The sequence below is a fragment of the Corvus hawaiiensis genome, chromosome 1 (genome assembly GCF_020740725.1).
Source record: "Corvus hawaiiensis isolate bCorHaw1 chromosome 1, bCorHaw1.pri.cur, whole genome shotgun sequence".
Classification (NCBI taxonomy): domain Eukaryota; kingdom Metazoa; phylum Chordata; class Aves; order Passeriformes; family Corvidae; genus Corvus; species Corvus hawaiiensis.
In genome coordinates this window covers 6,519,376-6,541,977 of record NC_063213.1, presented here as the reverse complement: position 1 = coordinate 6,541,977, position 22,602 = coordinate 6,519,376, and the positions used below count along the sequence as shown (strand labels likewise).

The following is a 22,602-nucleotide window of genomic DNA, read 5'->3' as shown; positions in this document are numbered from 1 at the left end:
CTACCTGGGCTCGTGCAAAGTGTTCAGCACTGTCCAACACAGGATCCTTGTCTCTAAACCGGAGAGAAATGGATTTGACAGATGGAGCGCTCTGGGGATTAGGAATTGGCTTGGTGGCCACACTCAAAGAGTTGGGGTCAGTGGCTCAATGTCCAAGTGGAGACCAGTGATGAGTGTTGTTCTTCAGGGGCTGGAATTGGGACTGGTGCTGTTAAACAGCTTTGTCACAACGTGGACAACGGGGTTGAGGGCACCCTCAGCAAGTTTGCCAGCGACACCAAGCTGCGTGGGGCAGTTGGTGCTGAGGAGAAGGGACACCATCCAGAGGGACCTGGGCAGGCTGGAGAGGTGGGGCTGTTTGAACCTCATGAACTTCAACATGGCCAAGTGCAATGTCCTGCACCTGGATTGGGGAAATCCTGAACACAAGTACAGGCTGGGCAGAGAGGCACTTGGAATAGGTTGCCCAGAGGAGCCATGGATGCCTCACTCTGGAAGTGCTGAAGGCCAGGCTGGATGGGCTTTGAGCAACCTGGTCTAGTGTGAGGCGTCCCTGCCCGTGGAACTGGATGGTCTTTTAAGTCCCTTCCAACCCAAACCATTCTTTGATTCTATAATTACTTAATGCAGTATGGCAGTTTTTCACCATTATTGGAAGAACATCATTTTAAACATATCTTCATGCAAAGAGAGGAATTTTTAAAATACCAGCTCTCCCAGGTAATGAGGTATTATCTAGCATGTATAATGCCATATACTGCAAGGCTTTATCTAGGCAAATCTTGTTGCATGTTTACTTAGTGAATTAATTTATTTTTAAACTAAGGCAGAACACAATGCCTTTAGATATTACCAAACTATTTGTCTTACTCTCAGCAAATTTATTTTATCTCTGGAATCTATGGTGGAGCTCTGTAATACATCACTGCAAAAAATTGAAATCTCTTCCTTTAATGTTTGTTTTGCTCTTGCAGTCATATTGCCTGACATTGTAGGAGCTCTGATAGACTTGATGGCTCCTTTTTTGCTTTGGAAAACTTACAGTCACATTGCAGAAGCAAGTACAACTGGATGTTTTCTTCAGAAAGAGATAAAATATATATCACAGATTTTGAACTGATTTCAGTACAGAAAGGCCATTAAATCTGTCTGCACGTGTGTAAGTGAAAGAATTCAGAATGGTTGTACAGGCTCAGCTCCTGGTGAATAAACATAGTAGTCTGCACTCATATTTAAAAATGAATTTGAAGGCATTGTCTCTGGGCATATTTGTAAGTACTATTTGTATATTTCTATGTGCACACCTGGGTCTTCCTGTTCAGACTTTTCATGAAACAGATATTTTGTTGCTGCTTATTTAAGTAATTTTCTTGTTACTTTCCTTAGACACTCTGGGGAAGACAACAAGATGCTGGTGTGCGATACATGCGACAAAGGCTACCACACTTTCTGCCTACAACCAGTTATGGATGCCGTACCAACAAATGGTTGGAAATGTAAAGTAAGTGGAAAGATTTCAGAGTAATTCCTTGTCATTTATAAGAGCCCAAACTTTGTTATCCACACTGTGCTGTTCCAGGTGTATTGTGGATTGCTGTTGCCACGTAATGTAATTTGTAATTTCTGAAGGAGTCCCATTTGGATGTAAATCCTGTGGCTCTACAGCTGCTCTGTGGGGGGAGCTGTCAGGGCTGTGGCTGAAGAAGCCTATATAGGATAGTAAATCAACCTCCATAGGGAAGAGAGAAGTGTAGGATCCAGGTGGAGTGGATAATCTTCAGTTACAATGGGAACAAAACATCTCACGATACAATGGGAACAAAAATGTAAGCTCAAAGCTATATAGTATTATATGTAATCTATACTTGACGTCTCTTTATATTCAACTCCTCCTTGCTTACCAAAACAGCAGTTCTGCAGCTCATGGGTTCCTTTGCATTTGAGGAGGGCAGGATGAATTTGTTCTTTTATCACTAACTTTGTAAGTAATTCGAACATATAAGGGAGATCCCTGTATATGAGATGTATATAATGTTATATCAGTTTGTGGCAGTCATAAGGTAACTTGAGATTAGCAATAAAAAAGTTTGGTCTCATAAGAAATACTCCTTTCAAGTCAGGGAGTAGTGCCAGGAAACTTCTTGCTGTTGTCCAGGTTATTCATGCTCTGCTATCAGATTTTGGTTAACTTTATGTGTTATCAAGGACAAAAGTTATTAAATTTAATTCAAATCAGGAAAATGTCAGTTAATGGCAGTTCTATCCCATTGTGAAATATCATAATTAACTACTAAATTCTTGTGATCTCTAGAACTGTAGAGTATGTGCTGAGTGTGGCACACGAACAAGTTGTCAGTGGCACCATAATTGTTTGGTATGTGACAGTTGTTACCAACAGCAAGACAACTTATCTTGTCCTTTCTGTGAAAAACTGTGCCTCCAAGACTTCCAGAAAGATATGTTGCATTGTCACATGTGCAAAAGGTAAGAATCCAACTTCTGTTGATTTGTACTAAAATGCATAAAGCTTATGATGAGCTGTGTGTCACTGATGTGTTTCTGGGAAGGATGTGCACTGTGTTTGATGCACAGTGCCACAGGATCTTGTGCAGCTCCTTGATTCTTCATCCCTAAATACAATGAACAATAGCAGGTAGCTTTATTTTAACCTTAGCAGGTAAGTCTTAATTGGCAGTTACCTGAGGATACCTGGCAGTTACTTGCTGCAAGCTGCTGCTGCTTCTTCCATTGCACCTATTTTGTGAGGAAGCAGGCTAGAAAGTCATTGTCCTAAAGTTTCAAGATGGTTGTTTGCAGTGATCTGGGGGTTTTTTTCATTTTCAAGTTTATGTCTTCTGTTGAATTTTACGTGGTTTTGTATGCCAGTAATTTTAAAAAAAATAGACTATTTGGAATATTTTAAGAATGTAAGCTATGTTTCATATTCAATGGTATTGCATCTAACTGTGCAACTTTATGATGATGCTGTACATCTTGTAGAGTCCAGTTCATTTTAGGGACAATTTAAGTCTTCATGTTTAAGTTTGTTCACTGCTTGACATGCTGACATATCATGCTTACTCCTCTAAAATTCTCCATAATCAAGCCTTGGTTGAAAATCTTTGTTTCCCCATAGGAATGGGAAGCAGTGCTATTTTTAATGGATTTTTACTATGATGCTTTATATTTTCATTACTAAAATCATAGTCAGTAAATTAAATCACAATAAATTAATCTCCCCAGATGGATTCACATAGAGTGTGACAGATCTCCAGGTAGTGAATTGGACTCTCAATTGAAAGACTACATCTGCACTCTTTGTAGACAAGGAGAAGGGGATCAGACTCAGTCATGTGATGTAATGAACACTTCTGAACTCATTCCTGAACCTGGCAGTATAACAGGTAATCAAACTTAAACTTCACCGTTCCAAAATGCTAACATCAAATATAACATCTGCAGCGCTCTTACCAAGTCTTTTGTGAACCATCCACTCAAATTCTACTCTGTGGAGTTCATCCCTTCCTTTTTCTAACAGCAGCTGCTCAAGCAGTTTGTGGGTGACTCCTCTTTCTGGCTTTAGGATCCTGTATACAAACATGGGTTAGTGAGCACCTTAATTGTGGCTCTCCATGTTCCAGCTCCAGCCTCTCAGCTTGTAGCTGTAAGCTTCTCTGGGTTTTTTTTTATGTGGTACAGTTCATAAATGTATTCATTGGGCAGCCTGGCTGTTTAGCTCATTTGTACCTGGTGCATGTTCCTGGAGTCATCCAGTTCTCCTGTTTCTCTCTTGCTGCTGGACAGTCTCATAGTACTCATTCTCCTCACTGTATCCAGGATGGATAAAGTAGTGGCAGCTGTACTGTGTTCAAGGGATAGGTGTATATTCAACTGGACAGCTTGTCCTTTTTCAAAGCAATACATGATCAGTCATCTTGTTTCTGAGAGATTCTTGTCTAAGTGGACAAGCCAACCAGAAGGCAGAAAGGGAGGTTGTGGAAAAGTGTAAAGTATTTTTTAAAAAAAATCAGTAATAGTAAGGAAGCACAGAGAGAATATGCATCTGCTGATCTGAGTCCAGTGGGTCATCCACAAGAGCTGTGTAATAAACTCAATAACTCAATGCCCTTGTGTATTTCCCACAATGTGCTTTGTTGGGCAGCACCTACACTTACCCAGGCTGAATTTCCCTGGAGAAGTACAGCTGTGGTTAAATTCAGAAGCAAGGTAAAATGTAGCAGATTAACTGCATGGCCACTGCCATGTGCATTTTTTGGGCTTAAGCAGCAATGTTTATGCACTGATCTTTTGTTATCCGTTAAGTACCTATGGATTTGAAAGCCTCGTAAATTTTGGCAGGAAAGGGGAAGTGTTGGACTACAACAAAACTCTAATGTTTATGTTCAAACTGATGTTTTGTATAAACAAGTCATCCCCTTTGATGTTAGCCTGTACATTACCTTTTGTGAGCAGTAAAGACATGATGGAAAAGGTGCTCCTGGGGGAAAAGCAGTGACATGAGGTAAATGTCTGTAAATGAGTTCACTCTGTCAGTGTGCACGGGCACCAGGTTAGGAAGAGTGGCCTTTGCAGATCATTTCCCTTCTGAAATCCTAGGAGAGGCTGCGGATTCCCAGGCAATGTTCTTGGAGCATTTTGAAGATGTTGGAAACTAAACATACACTGGGACAACTCCCAGTCTCCTATGAAAACCCCTTTTGAATAAGTGGCAGGTTTATCTGGAAGGCTAAAGTTTTAAGTAATGCCTCTGTTAGGATTTCTTGCTAGTAGAAGCATTGACAAGCACGCTCTTCTCCCCAAGGAAGAACAGGACTGTCATTGCAGCTGCTAGGAGTAATCTGGAGCTATTACATTAGTACAGTCATGCAGTGTTTTATACCCAGGAGATCACTTTTGTACTCTAAAATCAGATTTGGAGCCAATCTAAATGATGATTTCCTCGAAGTTAAAATATCACTTTAAAGTTGACAGTCTGAGAGCAGCTTTTAGGGTGCTAAAAGTAGTATCATTTAATAGTTGCTGGCTTTTTGAACTTAAAAAAGACTTTCTTGATGCAGAAATATTTGTTTCACTTTTTTTTTGTGCTAACATCCATGGAGGATCAGTTCCCTTCAAGTTAATGCTTGCTATATACTTTGTTTTCCATACTTCATCTAGTGCATTTTCATGAATTTCCTTCAGTGAAAGAGCTTTTTTACACAAGGGGGGAAATAAAAGTATTTCCCATTTCTGTGCTCTATAATGGTCCTGTCCGGCAAAAAAGTATTCAGTAGTACCTTTTCCATGCAAAGGTTAAGATACCTTAGTTCTAAAGTGGCAAAACTCAGTTTTCATGTTGTTGAACAGGAAAGGTGCAAATCAGTGTTCCAAATGCTGATCATTAGATGGAACCTTGTATCCATGCCATAATCCACTGTAGTATTTGTATACAAATTTGAAGCCTTCATGCTGCTGGTTCTGTTGAATTTTACAGACTTGGAATTTAAGAAGATTCTTTCTTGTATTGCTCAGGCTGTGCAAAAGTGTGTATATTTTCACTATTAAGTGTATGTAATTGCCTTGCAGACATGTTTTACCATCTGAAAGGTATAAAACAGCTTCTGTGTTAATGAGTTAAAGGTTCTTAATTTTTAAGGAGTAGTCTCCTTAACCTTCTCATTGACCTGACTTGTCCTAAATCCTGTCGTCATTAAATATCAGTCTCTTTAGCCAAAAGGTCAAACAGTGACAGCAGTTGCTGATGCCAAAGTAATAGAATAAACACAGCAATTTTAATAATTGCTTTGCTTTTCTTTAAGCTTGTACAAATGAAATGGAAATGGAAAGTGGTGGAGAGGATATGGCATTTCAGGAACAACCCATTGCTGGTGGTGGCCCTGATCAGGAATCAGCTGTTGGGTGTGTCACAGAAGGTAAGAAAGAGTTTTGCACTCTGAGAAAATACCGGTTCAAAACCCTTCAGAACCAGAACCCTCTTCCAGTCAGTGAGGTTTGCAGTGCTTTATAAATGCAAGAGGAAAAAGTGCCTAGAAAGCAGTAGGAGACACATTGCAACAGTTCTATCTGAGCTCTCAAGCAAGACTATTAACTTCTTTGCTGAAGAAGTGTTTTATGAAGGCAAGGAGATTCTTCAGAATATTTGTGTTGCTTTACTTTTTTTTGTTTGTTCGTTTTACTTTTTTGTTGGGACTGGCTTTACCCAAGCTGGAAAAATAGTTGAATGCTTTGTACACTGGAAGTTTGTAGTAAAACCCAGGGATTTGTTGCTATACAAATACAGTCACTCACACTTCCCTTGTGGTTGTAACTCCACAGGTATCCTTGGTTAAGGATTTCGTGGTTTTCTTTTTTTTCCCTTTGTAAGTAAAATATAATCTTCCAGACGGGGTTGCAGCAGCTGATCATTTCTGGTTTGGGAGAAACCGCATCTTACCAAACACACAGGGAGGAGCAGCTAAAGAAGGGTCAACTCCTCTAAATGTGTTAGTGACCAATATCAAGGGTAAAGAACTTGCCAGTATGTCCTGATGATGTTGGAGGATGGCTGCTGTAAGGGGAGACAAGAGACTTGCGTTTAAAGACAAAGTAAAAAAACCCAACTGTTCAGATTAGCTGTGATCTCTCAGTTATGCATCACAGCCTGTGGTAGAAGGGCCATGATTTAAACTCTGAAGAAATATTCATCATAAAATGCTGTCTGTGAACTTGTGGGTGAGGAAGTTGTCGCAGTGTGACTTTAAGAAGAATGCAAGTGTAATAGAAAGTAAGAGAATCTGAGCCCATCAAAGGAAGATGTGAGAAGCCAAATTCAGAGCAAAGAATGTGGTTCCTTATAGAGTGGAACAAGAACTCTGGAACTCCTTGATGAAGAAAGTTATGGATGAAAGGTGCTTGATTTGGTTCAAGGGAAGGCTGGACAAATATTTTTGAAAGAAGTTAATAATACGTTAATAAATAAAATTAAACCAGCCGCAACTGTTTTCATTTCAGCTGATTTCCTGAAGTCTGAAAGAGTTTTAGGAGGAAAATGGTTTATATTTATACTTGTTCTGTTCTTCTTAGCTTTTTGAAAGTGTTGAGACAGTAGCTTAAAATACGTTAATTTATGATAGCATGTATCTTCAATACACAGAAATTAAAAAGAGGAAACTATTTTTGGCTGCCTACCTGGAAATGTGTGTTGTGTTCCTGAAAAGTTAATCTTGGGTCTACTTTCTTCTAATTCACTCTGTTGTGTTTTCAGGGAAGAAAAATAATGAACTAAAAATATAGACAACTGTAAAAATAGGTACAAAGAAAGATATTTATGAAGTATATTTTAAGCTACATATTAAATTCACTGAAGTAAAGTGATATGTGCTTGGCCTGCATGATGTGTACCAAGTATATTTGTTGACCAATACACCACAAGTTTTTTCTTTTTCACACTGAGCCTTTAATATAGTTGTACTTAATTACAGGTATATCACCAGAGGAAAAGTCCACACAACTGGAAGCAGAAGTCTCTGCTGAAATCAGTTCAGCTGTAATGGAAATGTCTCCTAAAAAGACACCAGTATGTGGTGACAGTCAGACTGAGAAAATGATGGAAGTGGTGGAAGGTGTTCAAGCTGTAGCACAGCAGGAGTTGGACAAACAAGCTGAAGAGATACAGCTGCCTCAAGGTAGTGTGGAGGTATCAGAAGTGTCCACAGCAGACTCTCGGTCTCTGTCTTCAGTACCTGAGACCATGACTGTGACACCAGAAATGCTGGAGACTGAAAGAAAAGGAGCTATTTCTGTCCCTGTAGAACAACAACTGGAAATAATAAAAGTGCAGAAAGATGTAGAAAAAGAAGAAACCCATGAGAAGTTAGAAGCACCAGCTCTTCTAGAAGTAGAAACTACTGCTTCAAATGGAGGTGTTGTGAATAGTTCACCAGTTGGAGACAAACCCATAAAACCACCAGCTGAGACTTGCCCCTCACTTCCCCCATCACTTAATCTAAACAAGACAAATGTGTCTTCCTCGCCAGATGTGTCTCTAGACTTGCATTCTGCACGAGATGTGCAGCACAGTCAGCCCCCAGTGCTGCCTCCAGCTGCTGGGAGCGCTCTCCCAACCACCTACATATCAGTCACTCCAAAAATTGGCATGGGAAAACCGGCCATCACCAAACGCAAGTTTTCCCCTGGAAGACCCAGATCCAGACAGGTAAGCACATACAGTGTTATATGTTTATTAAATTTCAGTATAACTTAACAAAGTCACTTACTTCTTATAATATGCATTTATTCTCCTAAGTGAGCATTAGTTTATTTCTTCAAGGAGTTAATGTTCTGGTAAATAGTTAAAAAGTCAGCCATCATAAAGGTTCTCTGGTGAGAATTTAAGTTTCTTTTGGCTTGTGGTTAGAGCAAACTAGAAGAAAGTTTGTTGTATTTTTCATACAATATTCTACAAATGCAGATATGCATAATGCTGTGCTTTTTAACTTGTAATATTTTTCACATATGCATTTATTTTGGTACTTTCAAAATGTTAAAGCTTCTTAAACTGGATTTAGAGAATAACCTTCTGCAACTCTGTGTCCTTTACTCTGCCAGATATTTTCTTGATCGTCGTTTCTAATGGTATGGTAAATAATTTTGTGGTTTTGTTACATTAGGAATTACCATGCAAGAACTGTCTTGTACAAATAGTTGTGGTTTGACTAGGATTAAATTTGATAAGTGAAAAGAATCCTCAAGTCTGTCACTTTCTGCAGCATCTTGCTCTCTATTCAAGTCGTATTCCAGGGAAAATGGTTCATCAGTCCAGAGTATTCATTTCTTGTTGGTGAAATTCTATACAAAAAGTGTGTCAGTGTGACAAGCTAGTGTTTGATTTTCTCATCACAATTTCTTTTTAGTCTTTGGGAGTTCCAGGTTGATGATTTCATGCTTTTCTGGACTTCATGTTAACAAAACTTTTTTATATATTGCACAACCCGTGCAGTTTTTACATGTCACCTAAGGTTTCAAAATTTTTACTTCCTAAGGTATGAGAGAGTGTTCTGAACAGTTTTTCTGCTGTTTCCACTGAGTTTAGGAGATCTCTGTTTATTGTGCTGCACTTAGGTTTTCCTGGGTCACGGTACAGTAAGGTGTATATATCATATTTGCAGAAATATGTAAATGCCTTAAACAGTGGCAAATTTCTCTTCAGTTTTCTTAAGTTCTTACTGTGGGCTTTTGATGAGGGACAGAAAGCTGTTGAATTATGTTCTGTGGACTATGAAAAAAGAGATTTTTAAACGTCCAGTTACAGGCAGGCGTTTTCCTTTTGAGCAAGGTGTAATTGGATAAATCCACAGTGTGGAAGAGATGTATTTAAATCATTTTGGATTGCAGATAGAAGTACGTTTAGGTTTATTTTGTGGGGATTTTAAATTATTCTTTCTGCTGAAAACATTCATTTTTTGTAAGAGTTGTGTACTTTTCCAAATGGAGAGTTGTGGATAGGAGCAGAAGCAAAATCACAGAACAGGTCAGGTTGGAAGGTATCACAGTGAGCCATCTGGTCCGACCTCCCTGCTCAAGCAGGGTCATTCCAGAGCACATGGCACAGGATTGCATCCAGACAGTTTGGTTTCCTGTTGCATGGAAATTCTGTGGAAGGTTGGAAGGCAAGCAGGCAGTTTTTCACCAGGTGTAAAACCAGAGAAAGAAGACCTGTTGTTTCTTTGTGTCAATACTACAGACACTTCAAAATGGACGTTTTCTTCAGTTCTGGCTTTTGGAAAGCATCATTCAGGGCAGATGCTGGCAGCTGAGAAAAGTGCTGTTTGGTGATGCTCCATCATATTTTCCACACCATTGTGCCTCCACAGATCGAGAAGAGACATAAGCTTATTTTAAAACATTTTAGCCTAATGCAGTGTTTCAGTTCTTGTTCATCTGGAGGTGATCACATTGATCTAAAAACAAGTAAAAAACAATTCTGGAGGAAAAAGTACTTCTATGAAGTTATAGGTGTAGTTGTTTGGAATAAACCAGCTCCTGTGTGGTTCTTCTCTGGGTGGCACTGAAGAGGAATTCTGTCATCTCAAACGTGGGTTAATTGTGTGGGTTTGGGGTCTGCTTCTTTCTGTTTAAAAAAATAGCACGTATTGCTGCTGTGTGGCTTTGTGTCAGGTGTGAGGCTATGCCATACAAATGTTACCTTGGAGCTGCAGGAGTTCTTGGCAGCCTGTCTTAGAGGGCAGAGGAGAAAGTTACACAAGTTGGGGGGTTTTTTTGATTAAAGAGATTGTGGCTCCTGTGCCTGGTGAAGTTAACATTGGTTTCACCCCTGCTTTCTTTTGTTGTGCAAAGGAACTGCCATTGCAGAACTTGTTGCTTGTCCAGGACTGCTCAGGTTTAAAATAGTTCCTTCATGGAGTTCTGATCACTCTTTAACCCCAAAGACAAGCCAACATAATTTCACAAATGGTAATATTCTGCACTTTTTCCTAGAAGTTTGAAAGCTTCTAATATGCAGTTTACTTTGTTGGAATGTTTAAAAAATGCAATAAAATACCCATTGCAATGAGGTTATGGAACTTCCTGTGAAGAGGAATAAGAAAAAAAATTCTCTGGATCTTGGATATATTTCTCCTCAATTTTATAAGACACATGCTTCCCTGGAGTCAGGATGAATCCGTGCAGAAGGACAGTTTCTGATTTGGATTTGTTCTCATTAAATTAATGTCTTGTGCTGGGCAGTAGGATGAATTATTAGCGCTTTCTTCAGAATCTGTTAATACAATTACTAATAAAATACATTTGAATAATTATTCTGGTTTGCCAGTGAATACAAATGCGTAATTTGAAGTATAATTTGCATAATTTGAAGTGATTTCCTGTATTAGGTATTAGTAGTTTGCTTTAGCAGTGTATCTGCAACACCACATTGCTCCTGTCTGGAAAGGACTAAAACCCATTTCAAAAATAAGGACAATATTCTGCTTAAAAAAGACTTCATGAGTCCCTCCCAGGGCTGCATTCAGTGTTGCTGGTGTCTATATCGATCTCCTCCCTGGTGTTTATGCAGGCATCCCAAGTTTGGTTGGAAGCAACAGGAGAAAATCCAGCTTCTAACCAAAAGGGGAGCTGTGTAGAAATGAAAATGTAGGTACAGTTATGAACTGTAATTGGCTTTGGCTGGTACAGACTTACTCCACTTTGGGGAATGTGTCAGTTCCTGTCAGTAGGGTGCCTTTCTACAGTGTTTTTTAGGGCAGCATGTACAGGAAAGCTGCATCCAGCTCTGTGAGAGGACCCTCTACCTGCCAGGCTCAGCACCTCACTGGGTTTTGTTCCATGGATTGTCTCCTGTTCCTGTTACCCTACTCCATAGTGAAGCCAGATTAATTTTTACATGTGTATGAAATTTAATTATTCATAGATCACAGATACTCGGTAGTAGCTTTCAGCTTGGCCACGTTTTTACAGTGCTGTCCTTAGAGTTGTGTCTGTCCAGTATCTTCTCCATGGAATATGCAGATGCTCCACTCTTGCCTATAAACTGCAAATTTATGTCAAGGACAGGACCTCTCTTTAATAATTGCAGATTTCTCTTTTCTGAAGAAGTAGCCTTAGTAGAAATTATCGTATAAGTTTATTAACGACTAATCTGACATAGATCCAGTTTGAAATAAATCTTCTCAAGGAAAATGACAGTTTTCTGTGGAGGTTTATGTTAAATGGTGTTGTGTTTATTCTTTGAATTGAACAGATTTGAAATAGTTATTTTTACTGTGGTACTGTGTACTGGAAAGCCTAAGATTGAGTCAGTAAATGGAAGACATTACAAATTTTGGCACTTAAACACTGGTAGGTAAAGAGTTGAGAATGATCTGTAGAATAATTTTGAATAAAAAATAATAAACTCCTGGTTTTGTAAATTCCATAAATATTATTTTAGTATTATTTCAGAGTGTGTTCCTTGAGAAACCATGTTCAGAGGTATTCAATTTTCATCATGAAGATGTTGGTGATTACTGTTATGCAACACAGTGAATACTGTTGGTGTTTTAATAGATTTTTTTAAATGAGACCAAAAAATGCAGAGCACTGTGATGGGTTTGGATGTGTGCTGTCTTGGATGTTATGGCTTTTTTTTGCTGTCTTCACTTACATGGTATGACCAAGTTTCTTGTTGTAAAGGTAGATGTTGGAAAAAAAGATCAAAAAAGAGTCTTTTTCAAGGATCAGTTTTACAGTTTTCATGCTTGGTGCTTGGTTGGTTTTTTGGTTTGGTGGTTTTTTGTTGGTTTTTTTTTTTTTATGAGGGGAGCTATATTTTCAAGTGATTAAAGTTTGTTCACAACCCTAAAATTACATTAAATATTAAATTGCAAATCCAGCTTTGTGCATTTGCAATTGCAGTAGGATTCATGAAGCGTTAAGCAGCTAAACACAGTCAGTGGTAATTTAGTGAGATCTCCTGACCCTTGCTGACACTGGGTTTCCTTTTGTTATAATTTACTTGCAGCTGTGTTGTTCAATTTTGAGGACTCAAGAATATGATGGAGAATTAGAACTTCCTGTTTCTGTCACAGTACATAATTATTGCTAGGGTTCTGATGTAAATGAACCGAATAGAACTTTCTCTTCAGTGTTGTGTGGTAATAGGCATTAATTAAAAGCCAAAATATAATTACTGCATCTCTTTGATGTAATTCATTTGTTCGTGGTATTGTGGAAATGTGTGTTTTTAATTAAGTTTATCTGACCAAGAATTCAAATTTTTCTGATCTACAATAAAACTTGGATTAAATTTCCAATTTAATTCATAACAATATGGCTCATGAATCATATACAATTCATTTTGTTTTGCAAGACTGAATATTTCATATTCAGATCTAATGTTCTTTTAGCTTTTTAATCTTTTGAATATACTTAATAATTAGAAAAGTTAGGTTCTTAAAAGGAGAATAATTCTATACCTCCAAAGTAAGAATAGGTAATTTTAGTTGTTAAGTATTTTCAGCATGTTTAAGATCTTGAATTTTGACCCTAAGTCAGCATGTTGCCTCCTTTATAGATCAATGTAAAGATTGCTTTTTTGACAAATAGATTTTCTTTGTGTTGCTATTCAGATTTTGTGTTGCCATTTTTTAAGAACAGTTACCTACTATGCATTACAAATTTTAGAAGTATAGGGGAAACTAATTAAAATTCAATGAAAGTTTGAATTTTATCTGCTAAAATTGACTGTTACTTGATATTAAAACTATGGCCGGTATAGTTAAGGTAAATCTCCCGTGCCACAGACCTGCTGATGTAGTTGCCTACCAGTGTATCAGACCTCCTTTTTTTCCCCCATTTCTGACTTGATGTCCCTGTTCTGTCATGAGTGTTCTGTCCTTGTGCCCTGGATGTGAACAGGGTCCATCCCTAGCTTTGCAGGTGCAGAAGGTTTCTGCCCAGCACTGTTCCCCTGTTAGAGGGTGAAGAACCTCTTGATCTGCTGAGTTGTCTGCATGATGACCACCTATCTGAAGTCAAGGAAAAAACTGGGATAGCAAAATCTTCCAATTTAAACTGTTTATTCCAGCACACTCAGTGGAACCCTTGAGCAGCTGCTGTCAGGAGCTGTTCTTCTGGAGTGGGTTTTGGAAGGCCCTTGGCAGAGGGGAGGCATTGATGGCCATCCCAAGCACGCAGGTGGTCTGGACACTCAGCAGTTTGTAGCTTGTGTGCCCGATTACCACCCTGTGTGGGCAGAATTGTCAAGTTTTTACTTTTTAAGTGCCTTGTTGTCCATATTCCCTCTCCCGTGCAGGCAGAGCTAAACTCACAGAAAGCAGATTTATGCTGAATACAACTCTGTCCACGCTGTGGGTTGTACCAAGTGTTGGTGTTTTTACCATGTGACTTTTATCCATAATTGGGCTTTCAGGTCACTGACAAACTTTCTCTTTTGGCTCTGTTGTGCCAGATCACTTGAAGGGTAGCCCTGTTTTCAGTCAGTGGAGCTGTTAGCAAGACACCTCTTTACAGTCTGAGATGAATATATGTTTTGATGGAGTAATTTATTCCAAAAAAACCCTTAATTCCCACATTCTTGATGGAGAAATTGCATTTCAGAAAAGAAAAAACCAAAAAACACGCTTTGCAAAGCCATCTCATTTTCCTTGATGCTTATTACTATTGTACATCCCAGTATTCAAAGGTGTAAATGTGTTTGGGCTTTCCCTTGTGAGCAGTTGTGAATAGTTGGGACTGTTTGTATGCATGAGGTTATTCCATATCAGCCCTGTGATTCTGCTGCTGAACGGCATTTCGGGGAAGGTAAACCTGCACTTTTCATCAGTTTGACTTCTCATCCTGGTATTCAGTATTTTTCACTCTCACAAATTTAAAATTAGGAAAATGTACTGTCCTTTAACTATTCTGATGTCAATTTGTTAATGTTAAATTGGCAGTGAAGTTATTTATGATGTCTGTCTCCTGCAGTCTTTATTCCATGCTTGAAAAAGTCTTTCACAGATTTTACTGTCTATGGGGAGCCTCAACATTTTTTTCCTTGTCTGTCTTCGCATTTTCTTCTCATTTTGCCTTACTTCTAGTGACAGTCATACAATTTCTCACCATGGTGGAAACTCTATAAATAGGGATAATAATTAGTTAAAACGAGTTTCTAGGTGCACCATGTGGATGTATATTATTACTTGTGCATAATAACATGTTTAAATGGGATTCCACAGCATAACATGGAAACACTGGGGTGAAAACAATTTGGTGGTGGGGGTTTTATAATAGTTTATTTGGGGCAAACTTGCAGGAATGAGCTGCTTTGTTGATTCCCATGGCTGTATTCCTTTTCTTTTGTCCAGTGGTTTATTCATATTCCCTTTGTTTGCTGTGCTTCCTCAGATTAATTGTTGCTGTGATTGTGGGTAGTTTAGCCTCAAAAGTCAACTAAGGCCATCAGTTTTTTTAAAAAATGTGATTTGGAATAGAAAAGGGGATGTTACCACCTCAAAATGTCTTCGTCACTGATGCGATAAAATTTAGGCATGTAATTTGTTGTTATGATTGCTTTAGATTTGTATTAAGCTTTGTTTATAAAACTCATTTTGCTGTACTTAACCATCAGTTGGAAGTAAATACTCATTTTAGGGTATCATTCAGTGAGAACCTAAAAATTTCCCACCTTCTACTCACTCAGTGAACTAATTGACTACTTAAGTTAATCTAGAAATGCCTATGCCTGCATGTGCTTTGCTTTTCAGATTTTTTTTTTGTTGCTTGCTTTTTGCTTTTTGCCTTTTTTTTTTTTTTTTTTTTTTTTTATGTTGCAAAGTTTTATACATCTATTTTCTCACCTACCGTATCCTAGGGGGCTTGGAGTACCAATAATACAGTCAGCCCACCTTCCTGGTCCCCAGACATTTCAGAAGGTCGGGACATTTTTAAATCCAGACAGCTTCCTGGCAGTGCCATTTGGAGCATCAAAGTGGTAAATAACTTGAATTTATTTTCATGTATCCGTTGCTGTCTTTCTGCTGTAGAGATTAGTGATGAAATTCTGTATCTCACACCTTAATTAATCTTTCATTCTGTTACTGTTTAAGGCCTCTAAAACTTACTGGAACTCTGGAGCTTCCAGGCTAAAAGATGTGAACTCTCCAGAGTGTACAGTATGATGGCATTGCCTTGATTTCCAATGGCAAAGAATACTTCGTATTACCCAAATTTTGTGTGTTCAGTACATCACTTTTTGTGGTTGTCTTTATTTGGCTGTCAAAATAAATTACCTGAGAAGGAGAATGTCCTTAAGACTGGCGGTAAGGTAAGCCAGGCATGGAAAGGATCAGAGATCTGAAGGATGGCTTGAATTTGTTGCTGTCAAGAAATCTTGCAGAGTGGATTCAAAGTGACATTGTTTTTAGCTGATGGGGGAATAAATAACAACTTTCCTACCTGATTAGATGGCCCAAAACTTGTATTCCTGGTGACATTTATCATTAAAAACACCTGAAGTAACTAAAGTAGAATTCTTATGAAACCAACAAATACGTGTAGCTTCCCAATGATTTAAGTTCATCTCACTTTAACTCTCATGCTAATTTTATTTTAATTTGACATCAGCTTAGCTTTTGCTGCTTTAAGCATTAATTTTCAGCTTAATATTCAGCATTAACATTGATACAAGTATGTGCTTGTTTCTGTTACTAGTTGTGTGAAAATAACAATACTGATACCGGGCCTGAAAAAGAAAATAAGAAACTTGTCAGAAGAGTTTCCATCTTAAAAAATTGATGATTGTATGTCCTGTGTGTGCAAATGTATTAACTCCATAGATATATAAGGACATTTTTTGTTTCACCTCAGTACATATAAATACCTCAGCCTCCAGTAGCATCCTTCCTTTCACTCCTCAAATATCATTGCATTACATTAACTTGGTGTATGAGTCAATTTAATTTCTCTTCCGTTTAATAGATGGATGTTAAAAGAATTTTAACATTGGGATCCTTCAATTCTCCCTTTAATGATGACCATAAAGTTCTATATCTTCTTTAAAGCAGGAGTTGGAATATTTGAGAAATACTGTGCCCACAGTGCTTCTTTCCATCCAAAAAACTCCTGTCTCTGTCAGTAAAGACTGTTCATGTCTGTTGGTGACACAGTCCCTGAGGAACTTTGTTGTTTCCATCAGCATTGTTTTATGGAGCAAATGTTTTGCCTTGGTATTAAAAGTATTTTGCAGCACATGTTTGGATACCCCATACTCTGTACTCCATTCTTGGCCTGTATTAGGAACCAGGAGATTATTGACAAATACAAAATGCAATAATAATCTCAGTGCTTATTTTGTAGTAGGAAAGATGCTTATTTGAGTACATGCCATAATTATCGTCAGTTACACAGATTAGAGGCTCTGAGACACATTGTAAAGATGTCTGATACATCAGCCAGAATGTGGGGATGTGAATATGGTCTTTTCCCTCTGGAAATGGTTAGGGAGGATTAGGAATCCTCTTGTACTTAGTTCATTCTGAAATTAAAAACCCCCGAAATATCAAACTAAAGTCACAGTATGAATAACAGGTAATTATTACTAAAAACATACTTGCTTTCCCAAAGATAATTGTAGTTGAACACACTGAATACTCCAAAGCACCACACTGCAACTCTGCATCTGCATCTTAAATAAGGAATGGAGAAAAGCAGCTGTCTGTAAATAAGTGGATATTGTGTAAGAAAAACTTCACATTATGGGGAATGTTGATCTGAGTGTAATTGAGAGAATTAATGTAAAAAAGTCTCTCTGTATATGCTGAATTGAGAGAGTTTCGTGGAGCCAGCTCCGCTTTGCTTTGTGAGCAGGTCTGAATCCTAATAAATCCCAGGTTTCACTTGATTATTCATAGCGTAAGAAAAGCATCTATGATTACGAGTAATCAAATGTCCAGACCTTGTGCAGAAGTCCCATGACTGACTGGGCTGGCTGTTTAAAGAGAAAAGAAAAATGAATCATAGAATAAAAAATATATTTTGGAAACTTTGCAACTGAGGTGGGGGAGAGGGGGTGGGGGAAATCCATATTTCGAGTTACTCTTGAGCAGAAAATAAACATTCCTGGTTTCGGCTTTCTCACTGACGATAAAGGTGATCGTATTATGCCATGTAAGTAATTAAAGGTATTTCACACTGATTTATGCAGAGATTTAATGACTGTGCCCTGGTGTGCTCATACTCACCTGAAATCCCAGGGTGTTTTTTTACTTACGTTTTTCCCTAGATGCATTGAACAAATTTGAATCCCATATAACAGAGAACTTGAGGTTGCATTTACATTGTTACCTTAAATTGAATAGGGCCGTGGATCAGGATTCCCGGGGAAGCGGAGACCACGTGGTGCAGGTCTGTCAGGAAGAGGTGGCAGAGGAAGATCAAAACTGAAGAATGGAGTTGGGGCTGTGGTCATTCCAGGGGTAAGGACATATTTTTTAAAGTCATATTGCAGTCTGTTAATGTAACATAATTTTATTCAGCTATAATTCTTGTATTAAAATACTGTATAAAAAACCAGCGAGCACTACAGAAGCAGGAGTGTTTGATGAAGCCTGGCTGTTACTGCTTGTGATGAAGAACTAGAACACTGCAGCTTAATGGGCCTGAGGCAGTTCTGTTCTGCTCTTGCCATTTAAAGACACAACAGTTGGGAGTCTTAAAGTACTCCTTCCATTTCCTCGGGTGGAGAACGTGCTGAGTAAAGGCAGCACTCACTGGAACAACTCAGAAGGAGAGAGCAGGGTTTGTGCATGAGAATGTTACAGCAGCTATAGGAGACCAGAGCAGAGGTTCTTCTGGACTGAATGTTGGGGCAAGACTGCAGAACAGAGGAGGCCTGGAGAAGGAGGCATTTCAACAGTTTGTGGCTTGGGGACTTGGTGAACAGGAGGTGGTATCTTTGCCTTGGGCAGCCTGTGTTGGAGCTTACTTTCATAAATCTTCCCATTCACTTTAAAAAACTTCAGGAAACCATGTTAACCTTTTTCAGTTCTGCAGCTCTTCAGCTTGTATTTTAAGTGGCTGCCTCCTGGATTAGCTGCCTGCCCCTCAACGCTCTTAGAGAAGAGACAGTGGAAAGCTGGTTTCTATTCACCTCCTCCATCCATGCCACTCAGTTTTATAGACCTCCATCATTTCTCCTCCTTTTCCTTCCACTCTTGACTTGCTAGTATGGAGAATGCCAGTATTTTGAGCTGTTCCTTGTATGGAAGCTTCTTTGTATTTCTGATCATCAATACCAGCTATTTTGTCATGTTAGTTTCTTTACTTTGTGGACTTTCATCTGCCATTTTATAGCCCAGCACTCAGCTTTATGAAGTTCTTGTGCAGTTCTTCGCAGTTTTCTTTTGGATTTTATTACTCTGAATATCCCAGTCCTGTTGGCAAGCTTTGTCACCTTGCCTTCTCACTTGATTTTTCAGATTGCACACGAGTGTGTTGAACACCACCACCTGTTAGCAGACAGGCCCTGTCAGATTTCCAGTGGTGCTATTCTCCCACCTACAAAACTGATAATTTATTCCCCTCTTTATTTTGTGTCTTGTATCAGTATAGGGACCATTCCTCTAATTCTGTCAGTTTAACTTTTTTTAAGTAGCTTTGGTGAAGAGCTTTGCCAAAAGAGTTTGGTAGTGAAATAAGTTCCATCGATCAGATTTTCCTGTCCCCAGGTTTGCTGACTCCTTCAGAGAGCCCTTACAGATCATGATTTACCATAACTAAAACTTCCTTGACTCTTTAACAAATTATTTTATCAGTGACTGTGAGTTCTTTGTTGTGATCAGATGTGTACTATTCTGCACACAGCTTCTGTCCAGAAACCCTTGAGAAAATAATCATTACATTTGCTGTCTCCCATTCTTCAGGAGCACTGAAGTGGTTGTAAGCAAGTGATTGCTCATTGCAGTTGATAGTTAAGCTATTTAATACTTGAAGTGTTTTTAAAACTCGAAAATCCTACACAGTCCTAGTCTGCTCTCATAAGAAGAAGGATTTCAGTATGAAAAACTTGGAAATCCGGACTCCAAAACAATTCATAATCTTGTTCCCCACTGTGGACTTGTCCTATTTGAATGTTCCTTTAAAAGTTTGATTACCAACTAGCCCTGGAGATTTTGAGAGACATCCTGTCCCTTGTGTTCAGAGAAGGACTTGATCAGAGCTGCGTTTTTTGTGTTCTTACATGTAATCTATTTAAATTTATTGTCACACTTTCTGCTGCCTGTGTAATAGTATCTTGGAATACTCTGGTGTTTATGATCTGAGAAAGGAACAATTGTTTCTATCATTTTTCCCTTTTAAAGCATTGGATGGTTAAGATTCGTAAGCAAATCTGTAATTTTAAACATAAAGGATGAATTCCACTTAGGCTAGTCACAGACACCTTAATGAATTGGAGGCATCCACATAATTATTTTGGTGTTACAAAGCACAAATCTGTACTTCAAGAGAAGCTGGGGTTTATAGATCAAACTTCTAAAAGTTTTTGTAATTGAACAGAGGAGAGTGGGTTAGGTAACTTGCTGTAAATACAAAACAGACATCACTCTCCACAATTTCCTACAGAAATTTCTTCCTTTGCATCATCAAGTAGATGGCAGCTCCAGAGTTCCAGAGATGTGGCTGCCTTCTGATAGATTAAGTTAGCAATACCAAGAAATCAGCCTTTTGCCAGATAAACGTTTGAAATGGGAGTATTTTCAGTCAATTTGCACAAAGTGATTCTTACTCAGCATGGGATCAGTGGACAGTCACACAGATTTGGACGTACCTTGGTGTCTTGGGACTGGGGAAAAAGGTGGCTACAGGTTAACCCATGGTGGGTCAGTGCTGGGATTCAGCAAACACCAACATTGCAGCGATTCAGTCCTTCAAGTTCTGCTCTTTTGAATGTGCAATTACAAGAACTTCATGGAACCTGTGGAAAAGTGGGTAAGGGAAGTGATCTCCCTGAAGGTATCCAGGTGTTTCAGGTGCTTTGTAGTTAGCTGGTCAGTTACAGTTGTGCTGTAGTGCTCTCAACTATTTGGTAATTAAAACACATAAAGAATATATTCCCGTTTTAGCTGTTTCTCAGTAAATGCTGAGTTTCAGGAGGATTCCTCTAGCTGATGGAATGTCCCTAGAGTTATGTTTGGATTTATAAAATATTTAAATTATTATTTAAACAAAACTTACCTGTGTAGGATTTACACTATATTTAAAATAAATAATCCTCATTTTTATAAGTGGAAGAGCTGGTAAAATGAAGTTACATTTCTCTATCATGCATTTGATCTTTTATATGGAACTCTGTGCCCTTATATTCCTGGTTCAGAGATGGTAGTTGGGCCTTTTAGTTTAAATTCATGGACAGCAAATTCTGTATTGCAGGTTTCACGTGAAAGTCAGAACATAGCTGAAGTCTTTCATTCTTGTTTCTCTTCCTCAGAAGCTGTACATACATGAATATGTTGAATTAATAAAGGTCAGGTCAGAATAAAAATCACTTCATGAAAAAGAAAAATGACTGTCTATAGTAAGAGCTGATGGATTGAGATCCAAACAGCTGTTTCAAGTTTTTAAGGTCAAGATAGATAAGCCTCATAAACTGCTTACAGCAAGTAACTTCAGAGCTCTTGCTTTTTCCTCTAATATACTTGGAACATTAGGTAAACCACATTTTAGGCAATATGGGACAAACTAGATTTCTGCAGTTGCTCTTTGAATTAATACTCAAAAGTCTGTCGCTGCAATTAACTTTCTGATAAAAAGAACTTCAGTGTTTACATGCAGGGAGCAGAGCAGACTGGGTGCAGTATGACAATTTCTGCTTAGTGATCTTTTTCTTAGAATGTGTCTTTCATTTCCATTTGGAAGTGCAGTGGGGTAATATGTGAAGGTGGAAAAGGAGAGGAAAGAATATGTCTGTAAAGCTATAATACTGATGATTCTTGTACTGATGAAAAAATGTGAATTAACGCAGTAATTTCTGATGGAGGTATCTTTTCATAAAAGTTTAAACTGTATGAATAAATACTTGCAAAACTCTTACTTAGGGAATGTTTCATTTTGTCTCATGTCTGAGAAAAAGTGATGTGCTTGCCATTTGTGTTTTGTGTTTTTTAATAGGTCACAACCATGGATATTTCATCTAATAAAGATGAGGAAGAAAACTCAATGCATAATACAGTTGTCCTCTTCTCTAACAGTGACAAGTTCACTCTCCATCAGGTTAGGATAATAGTTACGATTTTTCTTTTTGGTTCCCTACTCTTAATTAGAAAAAAGTGAAGGAATGTCCTTACAAGGAGCAAGCTAGTTGGATTGTACAGTTACATGTTTTCAGAATGTAGTGTCTGGCACGTGTTGAGAGTCTGCTCTTCTGTGTCATTGCAGGATATGTGTGTGGTTTGTGGGAGTTTTGGCCAAGGTGCTGAGGGCCGGTTGCTGGCCTGTTCCCAGTGTGGGCAGTGTTACCATCCATACTGTGTCAGTATTAAGGTGAGTGCTATTGTTACACATAAAAGTTGCTTGATTACACTGTTTTCATATTGTACTTTGATAGTACTATGCTGCCTTTGGTTTTGTGGTAATTGGGGGAGTCATTAACTTGTTAGATATTCATCAGCTAATGTGACCATTATTTGTATGCGACTTGTGAAAGACTTTAATTAAATGTCATTTTATAGTATGCATAGCCTCAAGAGAAATTAACCTTTTTGTAATTTCACAACCGTAAATAGCGCTGATTATCCAGCAGTTGGTTAAAATAACAGTTTGAGATATAAGCTTTAAACGTAGACACAAGCAGAATTAAAAACAAAGAAAAAATTATACTGCATCTTCATTTACTAGGGGCATAAGGTTTAGTTGATTCAATTTGCCTGTTGGCTGTCAGAATTGACAGCAGTTGGAGTGGTTAATTAATACATTTTACATTCATTAGTCTAGGAGAGAATGTGTGAAAATTAAATTTGAATGCTGTGAAATGACCTAGCAAGCACAAAATAAGCTATTTACTGCAATATATACACTATACACTTTTCATTGGTTGTGATATATCTGTGT

General features: G+C 38.3%; 1 protein-coding gene across 8 annotated transcripts in view; it reads left to right on the top strand.

Annotated features, from left to right (window-relative positions):
• KMT2C (lysine methyltransferase 2C) overlaps nucleotides 1-22,602 on the top strand; it is a 192,231-nt gene that overhangs the window by 107,041 nt on the left and 62,588 nt on the right. For 7 of the 8 annotated variants that reach the window (XM_048322121.1, XM_048322666.1, XM_048322328.1 and 4 more), the window contains 9 exons: nucleotides 1,387-1,501; nucleotides 2,312-2,484; nucleotides 3,244-3,404; nucleotides 5,820-5,933; nucleotides 7,482-8,215; nucleotides 15,371-15,490; nucleotides 17,856-17,972; nucleotides 21,664-21,765; nucleotides 21,931-22,035. In XM_048322121.1, coding sequence (XP_048178078.1) covers nucleotides 1,387-1,501; nucleotides 2,312-2,484; nucleotides 3,244-3,404; nucleotides 5,820-5,933; nucleotides 7,482-8,215; nucleotides 15,371-15,490; nucleotides 17,856-17,972; nucleotides 21,664-21,765; nucleotides 21,931-22,035 — 1,741 coding nt within the window. The remainder of the gene's footprint in view (nucleotides 1-1,386; nucleotides 1,502-2,311; nucleotides 2,485-3,243; nucleotides 3,405-5,819; nucleotides 5,934-7,481; nucleotides 8,216-15,370; nucleotides 15,491-17,855; nucleotides 17,973-21,663; nucleotides 21,766-21,930; nucleotides 22,036-22,602) is intronic. The other variant, XM_048322413.1, reaches the window with a different exon arrangement.